The sequence below is a fragment of the Numenius arquata genome, chromosome 7 (genome assembly GCF_964106895.1).
Source record: "Numenius arquata chromosome 7, bNumArq3.hap1.1, whole genome shotgun sequence".
Taxonomy (NCBI): Eukaryota; Metazoa; Chordata; class Aves; order Charadriiformes; family Scolopacidae; genus Numenius; species Numenius arquata.
The window spans coordinates 43333116-43349142 of record NC_133582.1 but is presented as its reverse complement, the minus strand read 5'-3'; the positions used below and the strand labels follow the sequence as shown (position 1 = coordinate 43349142).

The 16027-nt window shown below is 42.1% G+C and overlaps 2 protein-coding genes across 7 annotated transcripts in view; one reads left to right on the top strand and one right to left on the bottom strand.

Annotated features, from left to right (window-relative positions):
• SH3BP5 (SH3 domain binding protein 5) overlaps positions 1-2683 on the top strand; it is a 52234-nt gene extending 49551 nt beyond the window's left edge. The window contains exons 8-9 of the mRNA XM_074151010.1: positions 238-498; positions 1221-2683. Of these exons, the coding sequence (XP_074007111.1) occupies positions 238-498; positions 1221-1402 (443 nt within the window). The 3' untranslated portion in view covers positions 1403-2683. The remainder of the gene's footprint in view (positions 1-237; positions 499-1220) is intronic.
• A 1113-nt stretch (positions 2684-3796) lies between these two features.
• Positions 3797-16027, bottom strand: part of CAPN7 (calpain 7) — a 34328-nt gene continuing 22097 nt past the window's right edge. For 3 of the 6 annotated variants that reach the window (XM_074151004.1, XM_074151003.1, XM_074151005.1), the window contains 7 exons: positions 15362-15497; positions 14829-14904; positions 12400-12545; positions 11664-11726; positions 8605-8735; positions 7298-7390; positions 3797-7216 (listed from right to left, as the gene is read on the bottom strand). In XM_074151004.1, coding sequence (XP_074007105.1) covers positions 7072-7216; positions 7298-7390; positions 8605-8735; positions 11664-11726; positions 12400-12545; positions 14829-14904; positions 15362-15497 — 790 coding nt within the window. In that variant the 3' untranslated portion in view covers positions 3797-7071. The remainder of the gene's footprint in view (positions 7217-7297; positions 7391-8604; positions 8736-11663; positions 11727-12399; positions 12546-14828; positions 14905-15361; positions 15498-16027) is intronic. The other 3 variants (XM_074151006.1, XM_074151008.1, XM_074151007.1) reach the window with 2 other exon arrangements.

Genomic DNA, 16027 nt, shown 5'->3' with positions numbered 1-16027 from the left:
GGTGGGCTCTTCCTCAGGGCAGAATCAGGCCTTCGTGGTTCACGTAGGGAATGCTGGATGAAGGCTTTGCGGAGGGGGCAGAGTGGGAGGAGAGGCAGCCCCTGGGTTAGCAGCGCAGGTACAGAAGACGCAAACCTGAGAAACTGCTGTTGGTTGGAAGGTTGTTGGAAGGTTGTTGGTTGGAAGGTGCAGGAAGGGGGGAGGTTCGCTAACTGGAATATTCTTTGAACGTTGCAGTGGCTTCAGAAGTTTTTGAGGATGACAACGGCAGCAGCTTCATATCCGAAGAAGATTCGGAAACTCAGTCGGTGTCCAGCTTCAGCTCTGGTCCTACGAGTCCCTCTGAGGTGCCCACTCAGTTTCCTCCCGCCACGCGACCGGGAACCCTGGATCTGCCCAGCCCTGTGTCCCTCTCTGAGTTCGGGATGATCTTTCCTGTCCTCGGCCCCCGAAGCGAATGCAGCGGGGCGTCCTCCCCCGAGTGCGAAGCTGAAAGAGGTACGCACAGCTGGATCCGCCCTGGGCCAATGTTTTTCAGCTTTATAAAGGGAGCAGGAAAACCCTCTCAGCTGCCCTAAGGCATGTCGCCAGCTCGCTGAGCTCCCACCCGCTGGTCGCTTCCTTGGGCAAGGCAGTTCTTGAAGGCCCCGCGTCCCACGGTTAACGATGACATCTAAAAATGTTTTAATTATTCTTCTCCTGGCTGAGAAGGTTCCCCGGTTCTGTCTCAGTTGGAGGGGTTTGAGGTTTCTCACGAAATAAGTGATCAGTGGGATTCTGATGGTAACGTTTATTTTAAGGAAAATCTGAGAGTTTGTTTTGGTTTTTAAAAAAAAAATTACTGTCTTGCTTGCTGAAAATCCTGCTTTCTAGGAAAAAAAAAACAAAACAAAACAAAAACGTGCCAAAAAGGAACCTCTTGCAGGCTCTGCCAGCCCTTGCTGACAAATTCAGACTGGAGGATTACCACCGCTCTTGTGTGCTCCAGCCTAAAGCTGCTTACACTGTAATTTGCTGATGCAGCGCACGAGACGGGCGCAGCTTGGAAGGCCAACTTCGGCTTCGTTAAAGCCTCTTGCTCCTGCTCCTGTATCTTTTTATTTATTTTTTTTTTATTTTTTTGCACGCTTTGGCCAAGGAAGCCGCAGAGGCACCCGCTTGAAGGTTAAGTTGCAGAATGAAACCCGGGTTTAACACGGAGTTTAATCCTTTCTTTGCAGGGGATAGGGCAGAAGGGGCTGAGAACAAGACAAGCGACAGAGTGAACAAGAATAGGAGCAGCAACAGGAGCGGCTCCGCTGAGGGGCTGGCTTTGGATAACCGAATGAAGCAGCTCTCCCTGCAGTGCATGAAAATCAAAGAGGGAATATGCGCAGGCAGAAAAGCTGCCCAGATTGGCTGAGTCCTCCTTGTGCCCTGTCCTGATTAATGGGAGTATAAATATTTATACATGAACTTCTAAGTGTTTGAAGAACATTGTGCCAATAATAGATGCCAAATCTTAAGCGTTTACTCTAAGAATTTAAAACTGCACTAAGAAGTCTAATTGATGCGGAGGGCTGAAGTTTTTATTCAGTAAATCCTTTGTAGGCCGGACGAGTTATCAAATGTTTAAGCCGTGCTCGTATTTCAGAGACTTTGTAAATGGTTTTGTAGCGGCCTGGCTGAAGCAATAACTAGTAACGTTCCCGTGTAAATTCATGCCAGTCGGGGGGCTGAAATTCAAGCCAGACATTTGCAGAGAGCGGTTTGGCGTCAGTTTTGTAGAACGAAATGCTCTTTAGATACAGTGGATCTCTTGAGTATAAGTGGCATATTCTTTAAACATCTGTATTTGTCTGTATTATGCTGAAACTGTAGAAATATTTTGTATACAGGAAAGCTGTTGCATGTGTGGGGTCTCAAAGCCTTCACTCTTCCCTTGGTGCTCACAGAAAGGATGAGTCACGCCTGTAAAAGCTGATGTTAAAAGAGACAGACGGACGGAAAGGGGATGGTAGCCCTCAGCGGTGGTAGCTCCTTTCCCAGCCACCTTCCCGAGTCTGTCTTGTGCTCCCAGGGTGATTCCAGTGACCAAAAAAAGAGTCGATTGGCCCCTCGCCCTTCCCCTCCCCTAAAAAGTGAAGTATTATTTTTCAGCACTTTAAGTGTTTTGGTTCTTTTTTTTTCTCAAAAATGGGAGTCATAGATGTTTTCAGGACGGTTATGGTAAGAGATTCGCCCTTGAAATATGCATGAAGAAAAGGAATTGCCGATGTAGATTGACAATGTGTTCTTAAGCTTCTCCGTAGGTCGTACTGTGTGAGGTTTTATAACTGTTAAAGGGACTTAGGATTTTAGTGTGCCCTAGAGAAAGTGTTCAATGAAACTAGAAAGGGCACAGGCATGTTTTGCCAGCAGCTGTTAGGCAGTAGTAGTGTCTGGTAATTATGCTAATAAGTGGTAGTAAAAAATCCTAGGACTCTTCAGTTTTGGTGGCTACGCATTTCTGAAAGCACCATTTTATCTAAGACGTCAGTTTCTATTGTTAATTTGATGGGAATTTTAGTATTGCCCAGAGTATTTTCTATTCTATGTTTTTGCAGTCCTGTTGTATTTCGTCCCTGCCACGGCTTGTGTATCTATTCTCAAAGTTAATGTAAAATTCTTCACACTACAGTAAACATTTTTGTTTTCCACATTGCGAGTCTGCAAGCTAAGTCTATCTCAAGCGCTAACAACCGAACCTTCTCCCGCAGCAAGTGTAGTCTTTAAATATCCGGTTCCGGTCCAAGATTGCAGCCTGGTGTCGCTCTGGTGTTGGAATCCCCTGCTGGACGTGGACAACTGCTACCTCCTTCCAGCTCCTGACGCCCCCGCCCCCGCGATTCGCTTCTTGGCTCTGAACTGTGCGAGACCAGAACTTCAGTTGAGTTTTCCAAAATCCCTGAGTAAAGAAGGTGTTCTGTTACCTAACACCTCCCTAATTAATGCCGCTGAAATTTGCGGTAAGGCCGTGCAGAACTGGAGGTAAAGAAACCCATTTTCCTAAAAATTAGATTCAACGCGTTACAGCTGTTAAGCTGTAATAGCTTTAAATATTTATACATTTACATCTCCCAAAGACCTGAAGGCTGAGCTCTGGCATTGGTAGCACTTCCCAGCCCGATAAATGCTTAGGAAAGAACCCCGTGGTTCCAACTTCCGATGTGACCGATACTGGGGAAAAGCTGGGATTGACAGTATTAGGTACGAAGAGCACCATATTGTATTACATGTCTTAACTACAACAGTTTAAGTACAGTAATTGGCTGCGCTGCATACAGTTAGAAAAATCAGCAGAGGTAGTTGTGGTCGAGTATCTTATTTTTGCAGACTCGCCAGTCAACCCCTGTTACATTTTCCTGGGTTGTTTGGGTGGTTTTTTGGTGGTGGTTGGGTTTTTTTGGGGGGTGTTTTTGTTTTTTTTTTTTTTAACCTCTCTTGCCATCACATTTCCTCTCATCGTGCCAATTCTGACTGGAAACCCAAACTCCCTGCACTTGAGCAATGAATTCATTTTATGTTCAGCAGGATAGAAAAAGGGTTGCGTGCGCTGCCTTGCGGATGCCCTGATTGGGTTGGGGTCCCAGCAGGGTAAAACCATGGATCAGGAAGTAGGAAAGGGTGTGGACCCCGCCCTGCCCTCGCTTTTACACCACACTTCTGCAAGGTTTGTTTGAAGATCTCGCTGCAGCCTTCTTCCTTGGGCGACCCCCCCGGACTTGGCAGGTAAATCACTTCAGACGTGCAAGCAAAGAGGCAGAACTGCGTGTCTAATAAATTAATGGAAAACTGATTTTATTTTAAACTTCATAAAAGCCATAATTATAAATATGACAAACTTAAATGAACATACATCGCTATGGAGTACAGGCAAAGGAATGAGCTTTCTCCAGCTGGAGCTCTTTCTGCATTCTGAAGTGTAACATGATGGTAGCTGCCTTCATGGGTATAAAAATAAGCCTCTGGCGTATCAAAGTATACATGAGAATGTATAAAGCAAATGTTAACCTAGGAATTCTACTTCTCTTTGGTATTATCAAACAATTTAAATGTCCTTTTTGAGTCAGCGATGAAAATCTCTACTATATGTACACAAACTTAGTTCTAAATAGCTGGATGTTCAAACATCACGTAGATTGTGTGGTCAAGTGCATAATTACCGTACAAAATAGGTGCATGAGACTTGCATCAGGAAACTAGGACTGAATCTCAGCCTCAGGGGGCAGATAGGACAGAAGATGGTGGTAGCGCTCATCCATATACTACTGCTCCCCGAGTCTTTTGAGAACAGATGGATTGGGTTGACCACAGACAAACCTGTGTCTTCCTGACAAAACAACTCTGGGGGATGTGTGTGTCTGGGGGTGTCTCACCCTCAGCTATAAACAGCAGCATTACGGGGGTTTGGATGGAGCTTTAAGGTAACATTTAAAAAAAAAAAAAAAACACAGAAAGGGTTTGCAGTTCATTAAGGAGAACGTCAGAACTTCTGAAGAGGCTATCTATCTCCAGTTATCCCTCTGCACCCCGGAAGGAGAATTGAAAATAGGTTTCCTTGGAGTAGTCTTCAAAGAAAGTGCAAAACCTGTTAAAGCCCCTGACAGCACCTGGCTTTCATTGTGTCCGTTACCCCCCTCATTCTGTAGCTCAGAACGGTATGGTGTGTGACCAACAACTCAGGAGGGCAGGATGCTGGGGGTATGAGGCTTCGTATTTTAATGTTTAGAAGCTTGAAATTGCGTTTTACAGGCACAGAAGACTTAAGGGTTAAGAGGTAACACGACTGTCTAACTGGAAGTGAAGCAGCAGACTCTGTTACAGTCTGAGCTGTTGTGCAGCTACTCAAGAGTCTTAAGTAGGGCCTTATTCTGTTCGTAAAGTCTTACTGTGTAACATTTCCATGCTTACATCAGCATTAGTTTCACACAGTATGGAAGCTGAGCCTTGTGCTTTCATCTAGCATTAAGCTTTTTGGCACTGGGGATGGGGGGGTTGGAAGGGGAAGGAGAGAAAACCCCCTTCCTGCAGAGTAGGAACCAACTACAGAAGAACAACAACAGATTTTACTGTAGGCAAGTCTACCGGCTGGATCTCAAACAGCCAAGGATGCGCAAGAACTTACAGCTGAAAGCTGGCAATTCTGGCATCAGCCTTTTGTACTGTCGAAAATATACTCGGTTGAGGCTTCCTGACTACTTCGAACTTCACAGGTGATAAAATCTGTGCAAGACTCCACTGCCACTCTGGTTTGGCCTGAACTTAAAAACCTATTTGTAGGGAAAACGTGAATTGAAAGAAATTTTAATTTTGTTAGGATGAAGCAGTCCTTGCTGCGTGTTCCCAAAAGCCAAGGATAACCACAAAGAACGTAATTTGGTTTTGGCTCGGCTTGTGCCTGCGCTGTTCCCTGTGTTGATTTGTTGCAATAATCATCAGAAACTTCCCTGCGAAAGAAGGTAAGTCACACTGTGACAAGCTCATCACAAATTCCCTAGCCCAGATGGTCTTTGAGAGAACTGCAGTCAGAAAGGCATTTGTTTTGAATGCCCTTTTAAAGCTAGACATTTGTTAAGCAGCTGTCTGAAGGAAATGAAAAAGTCATCTTGTACTTTCTGGGGAGGGCTAATGGCAGATGTCTAAGGGAACAATTTTAGCCCACAGATATTTCGGTGCTCCTGTAGCGTATGCGCTCAGTTTCCCGATGACCAAATGGCACCTGTGCTCTAAAATAAGATTTAAATGCCACTTTTTTGCTTGCAAAACTGCCAAACCAACCTGAACAGCAAAGAACTTCCTGTGGCTGTTTTTAAAAACACCCTCCCCTCCAACTGTCCAATATAGTGGACTTTTAAATCTTTCTCTGGACTAACCCCACTTCCACTATTTTCTTAATAACTTTGACACTACTCCTATTGATGTCACTGGCCAAGCACTCGATTCATTTACTGGTTTCAACTTAAGAAGATGCCTTTTAAAAGATGTCTCCTATAGCAGGATCAGCAAGTGCATTTCTTGTAGCTGTGGTTGATTAGGGGGAGAGATTTATATGATCCTTGCCCTACAAGTGGAATACTTATAAAAATGTTGAGAATAAAACATCTCTTTGCTGGGATGCTGATGGTGGGTGGTTCCCTACCTCCTCCCGCCAGCAAATGAGATGACCTCAGTAGATGATAGAGAGACTCTTACATGCAGCTTTAGATAAAAGCCTTTCCCACCCGCGAAGGGAAGGGTACACTGCGCTGCCTGGACGCTGCTGCTGGCTAATCTCCCGATTTCACTGCTGATGTGCATCGAGCCAGGTCCTGCAGCTAGTAGGAAGAAAGCCATAGGGTACCTTGTGCTGTAATTACATACATAAAGTAATACAGATATGAAATAACAGCTCTCAAAGTACGTGTAACACGAGTAAAGCCATTGCTTTTCTTTTAGAAATAGCTAAGGTGGGAATCTTGCTTTTCTTTTACCCCTATGCACATATTCTCAGTAAGCTGAGCGTGTTAGTTTGGGATACTACATGCTCAGCAGTAGTAAAGTTACCTTTAGATGCGAGAACTAGTTCAATGCTGAAAACATTCAAGATAGCAGCACAGTTGTAGTAAAAGCTATTTGGTCCTGAGACTGAATAAGCAGAATACACAAGAATATTTTTTTCCTTACATGTTTACTTTTAAGAATAAAATCTTAAACCCACATACCCTGTATTTTGGGAAAAGAGAATTTCAATGGTAGTTTTTCTCTCGACTCACTAGACTTTGATTTGAAGTGTAGAAAAATTGCAATAAATTGAGCTCTGCCAGTTCATTTAAGCATTTTAGCCAGTTCACAAGCCTCTTGAACAGTGCTCACTCCAATACTGTAGCAGCAAAACCCACAGCTAATTGTCTACCACAATTAACTGGCGAATTGGTGATTCCACGCTTTTGGCTATAACTTTGAATGTAATTTTCTTTTACGCGTATGTGCAGCAAGAGTTATTCACCCGTTCTCAGACTGTAGGATAGATCAAAACCACCTCCTTAATCACTAACACACAGATCTGTCTCCTCACTGCAGCTGTGATACCTTAATAGGAGTAACACTGTTAAAATCTAAGAAAAAAGGCCCCTCTTGTTGAGGCAGGAACGTGGTGGGGATAATGTTGTAAACTCCAGCAAATATGTTCTCCACTTCCAAGTAGCAAAATCCACACCTATGATAAAAGAAAACACCTGTTAGAACTAAGATCTGAAGTATGTTTCAAACCTCTAAGACTTTGTTAAGCGGGTATTACCTGTAGTCACCGCTGCTCTTTTTCTGAAAGCCATAGGAACCAGGATCTCCTACTGTTGAGACCGTGACGAGTTCAAAACCAACGCTGTATTGCCTGCAAGTGACGTGACAGACTGTTACTTTAGTTATTTGGGTCCTCGGGATTACCACGAAGAGGGCTATTTATTAAAAACTACAGTGTAACTGGAAGACATCTAAAAGTTTTGTCACGTTTGTGACAGAAACATTAAGTCAAACTTACCATGACACGATCGTAGAATTTGGAGGAAGCTGGAACACATTTCGGGTTGAGAACTAGACTGTATGGAAAATGCCTGCTAGAAATCTGCCTGAAGTAGACTTTAAGTAGTTAAACTTGTGGTGACACACTTGGGTGCCACGTGGCACAGATCCTGGGTGCGATCTGATGGCTGTCAGGAATCACTGTCAGCGATCTCAGCAGAATTTCTCATGTTGCACTGTAACTTGGGGGGGTTTGTCTATTACCTGTTAATGCACGTGACAGGCACCACTGCCCCTGTCATTCAAACTACCCCAATATGATCTGCAAGTGCAGGAAAAAAAGCATACAGAAACCTGCTCAATTAGTGGAACAGTGTAGTCGCACCTTTGCACTCATCTTTGTTTCACTGGAGAAGGAGTTTCCTCAAAGAGGGGAGGATGGATAGGAAAGTGCTGCCATTTTGTGGGGCCACGGGACAGCTTTACAGAAGATAAACATTTGACCATGTGGCAGGAGATGTTGCTATTTAGAAGCGCTGTATACAGCTATTTTGAGGTAGATCAGAAATTCTGCCAAAGGAATTTGACCTGCCTAGGTCTACTCTGACACTGCACTGACATCCAATACTTCTCCTGGCCTGCTAGTGGCAGAGTAAATGCGCTTTCAGAGCCGAAGCTACTGCATAGGCCACTATGTAACAGCCTGTAAGGGTTTAGTATCCTGCATATTAGGTTTACTACAAAAGAAATGGAATTGTGATCATGATTAGTTTTAAAAGGAGGAAAAAGTCCTTTGTACCTTCTTCCCTTCTGTGCAAGGCCTAGCTCTGCTCAGATCCCAAAAATAAAGAGAAAGGCAGCTCCTGCTTTCCTCGTAGGTCAAGGATTTCCTCAGTAGCAAACATGCAGGTTTAAATCACTACTGATGGTGAAGTTAGAAAGGTAAATAGTACTCCATCTGAAACACCGCCCATAACTTGTCTTCTGGATTTTCAGGGAACTCCCCACCCTCCCCATGGAGGACACTGGCAAAGCTTTAGCACGTAATACTCTCTCTGTGCCGACACACGCTTATTCTCTACGAACCTTGGTCCCCGTAGTTCGATTAGTAATGGCCCATTCTTGTCCAGCTGGAATTGATAAATGGGGTTATTTTTGTAGGTGTCTCTGAAATTTCCACATCCTCCAGCACTGTGACCTTTCCACTGCCCATTAACCTGAAAGAAGCCAAAAATGCAGAAAACAGTTTATGTCCTGAGGATTTGTATTGCTTATTTATACACACACGAAGAAGAGTAGAGGCTCCTCTCACTTTAGAGGTCACTGACTTTAGTAATGTCTCCTAATTTTTAAAGTGCAAGTGAAAGACCATGTTAAGCATTCAGAAAGTTTCCCTGAAGTCCTCCACCCACTTCGATCAAAGCCTTAGATGCCTCAGAAGTGCACTGTACTTTTTCAGCTTATATTAAATAAGTAACAAGTGACTGTTTCTGACTATGACAAACTGCATCTAATGCAGGATCTGTATTTCCATCTGTCCCATGACTACTGGACTATGCAGGTTATTTTTTTTGGCTCAGACGCTCCTCTGTTGTGCTAAATGACCAAAGGCAGTGGCACAGGAAGCGCAACACGACTTGTGTTGTAACCTTTGCTTTTGAAATTGCTGCCTCCAGCCCTGTCCGTTCACGTCTATACACTCTGACAACCAGCATTACCGGGACAAGATATCCATAAGGACCAATTCCACAAGGACAAAGACATACAAGAGGAAAAAAGCTGCTCAGACTTTGAGAAACAGGCCATCTGTTTGCAAGTTCCTCCTGCTAGTCATTAAACTGAAAGGTTAGACTTGTAAGACATGCCAGGCATTCACACAAATTTATAGCTGGGATCCATTTTTCCTGTTACTTCCCTCCTCTTTCTGTCAAATCAGCAAGGAGCAACATTTTTTCTTGTGATTTGATTTCTTTATTCAGTGTCCAAAAAACCTCAAACGTGGCAAGTTTGGAAGCAAGGGGAATTTCTCTCCCCACCATGCTACTACCCAGGAACCTAACGTTGCTGTGTGCCGTTAGATTTCCAGGCCTTTTCTGCTTCCACTGTGTTTAGTTCCAGGAATGTCCCCTGGGGCCCCAAGGACCACTCCACTTTAGTATAAGCCATCTAACAGGAATTGATTTTACTGGCAAACTGTGAATTAGTTATCTGCTTGTTTTTAAGTGTGATTACTGCTAAACAAGCATCAAATAAGCATTAAACACAGGCAACTAACTTCTTGTATTTAATCACAGACAGAGCCAGCCTTGGCTAGATAGAACATGCCTTTTATTTGAATACTAGACAGACATCTTCAAAAAATTAACAGGAGCTTTCCACATACTTAATTTTTTTGGAAACACAATACAACATAAAACAGATGTCCTGCCTCAAACAGGTTGGTCACCTTCAATGAATTTTTACCTCTTAAAACTTCTATCTCTCAAGTAACAAGCAAGAGGACAACAGGAAACAGCCTCAAGTTGTGCCAGAGAAGGTTTAGATTGGATATTTAAGGAAAAATTTCTTCACCGAAAGGGTTGTCAAGCATTGCAAAGGCTGCCCAGGAAAGCGGTTAAGTCACCGTCTCTGGAGATATTTCAGAGACCTGGAGATGTGGTGCTGAGGGACATGGTTTAGTGGCAGACTTGGCAGGGCTGGGTTAACGGTTGGACTTCGTGACCTTAAGGGCCTTTTCCAACCCAAACAATTCTATGATTCTATCTCCTAACTATTCCCCCAAAGTAAGCCCAGTTCTTAACAGCTAAAAATGACAATGGTTTCTGGAAGTACCAAGAAAATTGTCTCAGTGTTCCCAGGAATCTCTCTAGCCACTTATGGCTCTCCAGAACAGACTGGCTTCAAGGGGCTGTCCCAGAAACAAGAGCTGGTACAAACCACTGTCTGAAGTCAAGAGCCCAGCTGCAAGCCAACATGGCCCCCTGACCAAAGTAAAGTAATCCTTGGCTTCAGGCACGAGTGTCCTAGAAGATGGACTGTTCCGCTGTGGCTCAGGCTAGCCTTGTTTCTCTCGTCCTGAAGAAGTTACTGCTTGGACAGAAGACTTCTGCCTATAGTAGTATCCCCCAGGGTATGCATCGTAGGTAGAGATTAAAGTTAACAGCTGCTGGTTTATTCTTTCTTTGAGGATAAAATTGCTAATACATGAAAATACATGCAAGTTACTTTATCCTGTGAGCTCTTGGCTATATTTATACTTCAGCTGAAGGTATCACTGCAGCTCATGTTGACAGCTGAAATATGAACAGCAGCTGGCTCTAAAACTGCCTGGGCTTCTGACTTAGTTTCAGTTCAGTTTTTTTGCTCTTTTCCCTGCTGCTGTACTCTCAGGGAGCATTTCTATATGAAATGTACCATGGGTATATTGCCTTGATCCTGTTTGGCAAGGTGAGCGCTTATCCCAATGGTTACAGACCTTTGAGATGTCTCTGCAAAATTTAGGAACAGTAACGTATTGCGATACTGCCATCCTAAGTCCATTTGTCAGTCTTGCTACTGGTGCCTTTGGTTTGCCATTGCTGATTTTGTCCCATCATACCAAGAGTTCTTCCAAGAAAATCATGCAATTCTCTCAAGGGAAAACGAGCAACACTCTTGCAGGGTTTTTACTCTGCAGTAGTACTAGCACAGTCTGATCTCTGCAGAGTAATTGCATATGAGGATACAGGTTGTTATTCTAAAGGCCAGTCTGTTCTACAAAGGCTTTACGGTTTATCTGCAATGGTACAGATGTAACAGCACACCCTGCAACGAAGGCGGAGCTCATACACCAAATGCCGGTGAAAGTTAAGGCACCATCCATACGGAGTGGTGTGAACAGAGCCAGCCAGCCCAAGGGCTTGTTGGTATGAATGATGCTAACAGTGCAGCTAATTGTCTGGCAAATTTTATGTAACGAGCACAAGATTGGTCTTGTACTAATGATGCTTAGATTAAGCTTTAGTTAAGAAGTTTCATTTGTTAGAAGGTGGACTAAGCCAGCATTTTGGGGCAGTAGTATAACAATATATTTTAAAACCTCGTACATCTCAAATATGGAAAAGCCAAACCAGAATTATTATCCATAAAAGAAAATATTTACTTACCCGTTTGGAAATGGTGTAAGGTGTAGGAATCTTGGAAAAGGTGAACTTGCACAAGGAATACACCTGTGTTGCAAAAGAAGCAGCTGGTCACACGTTCATCTTGCACTTTTCATACAAAATCATGACGTAAAAAAAAGCAGAATTGCCTACACATCATTTTTAGGTACTTGTTCACTACATGCCTGTATTACTCATCAGACAACCCCATCTGAAACACAAAATCCAGAATCGTGCTGGGACTAACAAGACTTAGTTCTACTTAATTTTTATTTAAAAAAAAGCAAAACTGAAACAATCTGTATTTTAATCTAGGCCTTGATTGTCACAAGACTCAGCAGTTACAGAAAAACCAAAATACTAAGTCAAATGACTTAGGTAAGTCAAAAAACTTTAAATCCTAACTTGAATCTGAAATAGGCTTATCTTGGACAGGCAGAAAGCCAATGCTCACTCTGTATATAGATAGTAATTTTTTTATGGTAGGAAACTGAAATATTTTTCAGCTGAATTCATTACTAAAATGTCATTACTAAAAATCACACACGCTATATTGTCTGAACTACAATGGAGAACATTACCAAGAACTTCATCCAGTGGTTCTGCTCCATCATTCATAGACTCCCTCCTCCAAAATAACAATTTCAATCCAGAAGTACACTTTTTTTATCAAACTTACAAATATAGTATACTTTATAGTTTAATTGTTTATGTTCATTATGAAATCAACACTACTTACCCTGATGGTATAATGGATAGTGTTTTGTTTCTCATACTGGGACACCACTAAGGTAAATGTATGGGGCCCTGGAGAGGTCAGCTTTATCTTGGTCAGATAATGAGGACTGTTGATCCGAATACCATCAATATACGGAGGAGGATCAGCTGAAAAAGAAAAGGATGAAGACTTTTCCCTGATCAAAAAAATCTCCCAGCCTGGTAAACTTCTTAGCCATTTTATATCAGTGAATTTTGCCAGGAAAGTCAGACTGTTGGTACTAAGGTTAGACTGTGAGCAGACCCGAGAGCTCTCAAGAGAATAGAGCCTCAAAGTTTGCTCATAAAAAGAACAGATGATCTTAAGAGCAACTATCATTTTCAGGAGAGGTACATCACACATGACAGAACACAAATTCTGCACTTGAAAGTACAGCTTAAATCCCATGACTTGCAAGAACCTCTTATCCACCTCCCACCGATGTCACTATTCAAAGGAGACCTACTGTGATGATGCTGAAATTTAAAGAGAAAGATAAGGAATGTTTGAGCACTCTTTGAAATTGTCTCTGGGGAGCCTGTTCCTTCTCCATTGGCTGGACAGGTCCAGAATGCAGGCTGCCCACATGCAAGCTTTGAAACATGTTAATTTCTTTAGCTAACACACACTTTCTATCTCCCAAAATCCTTGTGATCATTACAAAGTGTAGTTGCAACCCAGTACCAATGCACACATGGTACTTATTATAAACATCCCAAATATTTGCCTTTACAATTAGACAATATAATTTGTTATTTGGCTTCTAACTGGTTCTTTCCAGACTTCTTTTAATTTCAGTGAAGCAGGAGCAAGTCTGGCCAATTACTTCAATAGGCCCAGGATCAGGTCCTTTTATTTTCTTCCACAAAGCAACAAGGGAGAGGGGAAAGGATTAATATAAAACAATGAGAAGCTTAGGATTGGGAAATCTCTGCCTCACCGCCAAAGGATTAACCTGCTTTGTTCTGATCTCATTTTAACAGATGGTAAAAACAATACTGCAGCTTGACCAATCTATTTCCATGGAAAAAGGTTTTAAATGAGTTTGAGCTCATAAGATTAAAAGTTTACAAGAGAGTCTGGGTAGCGAGACAAAACATATGAATCGCCCAGTTCTTGGTAGTGGTCTTGCTGGAAAACTATCAAACACAACTGAGCAACTATACAAATGTGTTTGGTTTGCCCACTTAAGAATGTTTTCAGTAAGACAGCATGTAAAATAAGCACTGCTACAAGTACGAGCAACTCCAACCAGGACTACCAGAAGCACGTCTTGGGCTGGAAGGACAAACAGACACTTTAACAAGATCACCTCCAGCAAAAACAGGTGATGATTTGATCAGGTCTCAACAGATGCCTTCTGCAGAAAGACAGCTTGGATTCTAGGGAAATTGGTTGGCACAGCTCACTGAACACGACCAAAGATGAACAATGCAATCCTTACCAGCCATTCCAATAGGGAAAACCCCACAAATTCCATTCTTTGGTGAGAACAGCTTTAAAAAGCTACTCTCTAATTAACTTTTGCTAATACCTGTTGCCTGAGCAGCTACCTGAATGCAATCCTGGTTCTAAAGAAGTTCCCTATCTGTAAGAGCAAGAGGCCAAATCCTACCTGCCTTAGGATTCACCTTCACTGAATTATTCCAAGGAATATTTTTACAGAGATCTCCAACTTGATGTAAAGAATAAGAACATGATATTATTAGCTCTACCTAAAGTTGCGGTCTACCCTATCCATTCAACCTGGGCATTATTACCGGTACTTTCAGTGTCTCAACCTGTGTTTCAGATCTGCTATCTGCCTTGAAATAAAACATACATGGCTTTTTCAAAGCTAAAGCCAAGCTCCTTTTTCTCAAGGTGAGTAGAATCTGACCTATAATGACCAAGAGTAATACTTTGATAAAATTTGAGCACCTAAATATTTTTCTTAAACGTTCCATACCTGATCCTTTGAAATATGTTGAAGTGTTCAGCTGCATCTTATGAACTTGCTTAGGTACTTTGCTAAGCCAAGTTCATAGAACAATTAACCTTGATTACTTTCATTTAGTAGAAGCCTTAAACCTTTAAATAATTTCACAAATCTGGGAAAAGCACATCAACTCTTCCCTCTAAGCATTAACTACTGCCACTGCAAAATCAACAGAACAGTGAAGAAAATGCTGTTCCCAATGAGGTGTCACAGCAGGACTATGTAGACCTCTTTGCACGCTTCTAGCTTGGTTCACTCCTTCCGTGTAGACTGCTGAAGGTGGTCAAACAGGGCTAAGCCACTGTTTCGCAAGACTGACCTCAGAGTGAGGCATCTAGCTTTAAAGCAAGAAGTGCCTTTCCTCTCCACAAAGTACTTTGCAATTCTTCATTTATTTCTAACATCACCACCTTGACAATTAGGGTACACTGACCTGGATAGTAAACTTTTTTGCCGTCAGTCTTGTATACAACCATTGTAATGAATTCTCGATTGTGTGCAAAGTCATCCTATAGAAAACACAAAACAAGCAGAGTTTTACACTTCCATGGAATGCAACTAACGCTTAAGCAGAATGAAGTACGCATTCTATCATCCCCTTCGATCACCACATCACTGATATTTGTATTTATTAAGATACCTGATCCAATTCTTTAAAAAAAAATAAAAAAATACCTGAAATAAACAAACTGCCACTAATTTAACTTAAAACACTTCAGTTATTTCATTACCTTTATGGTGGAAAATATAATCACCTCACTCAAATTTTTACTCTGGGTCTATTTCGATGATCTTGTATACAATTATGTGTACCTGCTGAATTTAAAATTTATACGTATACGTAGGTCTACATACTTGAACATGAAAATAGAAACAGTAATAAACTAATAACACACAAAGCTATATAAAAAAAAAAAAGATATTATAGAACTCAGAATACAGAAAATGTAAGAAAAAAATTGGCACCTTATCTGTGATGTGCCTGCTAAGCAGAACCCAGACGGCAGCACCACCTTGTGGACACTGGACCTCTAGCTTGTACTGAGGATTATTAGCCAGGCTGTAGGCATCCTTCACCGGGCCTTGCTTTGCATCCCAAGTACTAAAAGTAATACAGACACGTTATTAGATAAGATGCTAATCGGTGCCTCGAAACCTAACTCCAAATCCTACAAATATACAGAGCTAGCCATTATCAGTATCGAAGTTACTGACCGCTAATTTTCTGCGGGAATCTGTGACAGTGGTTGCACAATACAGTAGTGTCAAAAGAATTTTGTTTTATAAATGACTTTACTACAAGTGTGATAATAAAAAACACTAAGCACAAACAGCCTGGCTGTTGAGTATGGTGACTACAACACCACAAAGCACAGAAGAAGCTGAGCCATTCAGAGAGCCCAGGCTAGCCAATTATTGCGATGATTGCACACACCACATATATAATGAAGGGAAAAACACCTATGCTTTTGTTACTGTGAGACTCCATATATAAGCTATGGGTTGTTTCAAAAGCTTGCCAAATTTCTTCCTCCAGTTTTTCATTCAGATTTTTGTTTCTTTTAAAATTTGATCTGTTTTACGTCTGGAAAGGTGCCTGCAGGAAGTGTTCAAAAAAAATATCTTCGAGGT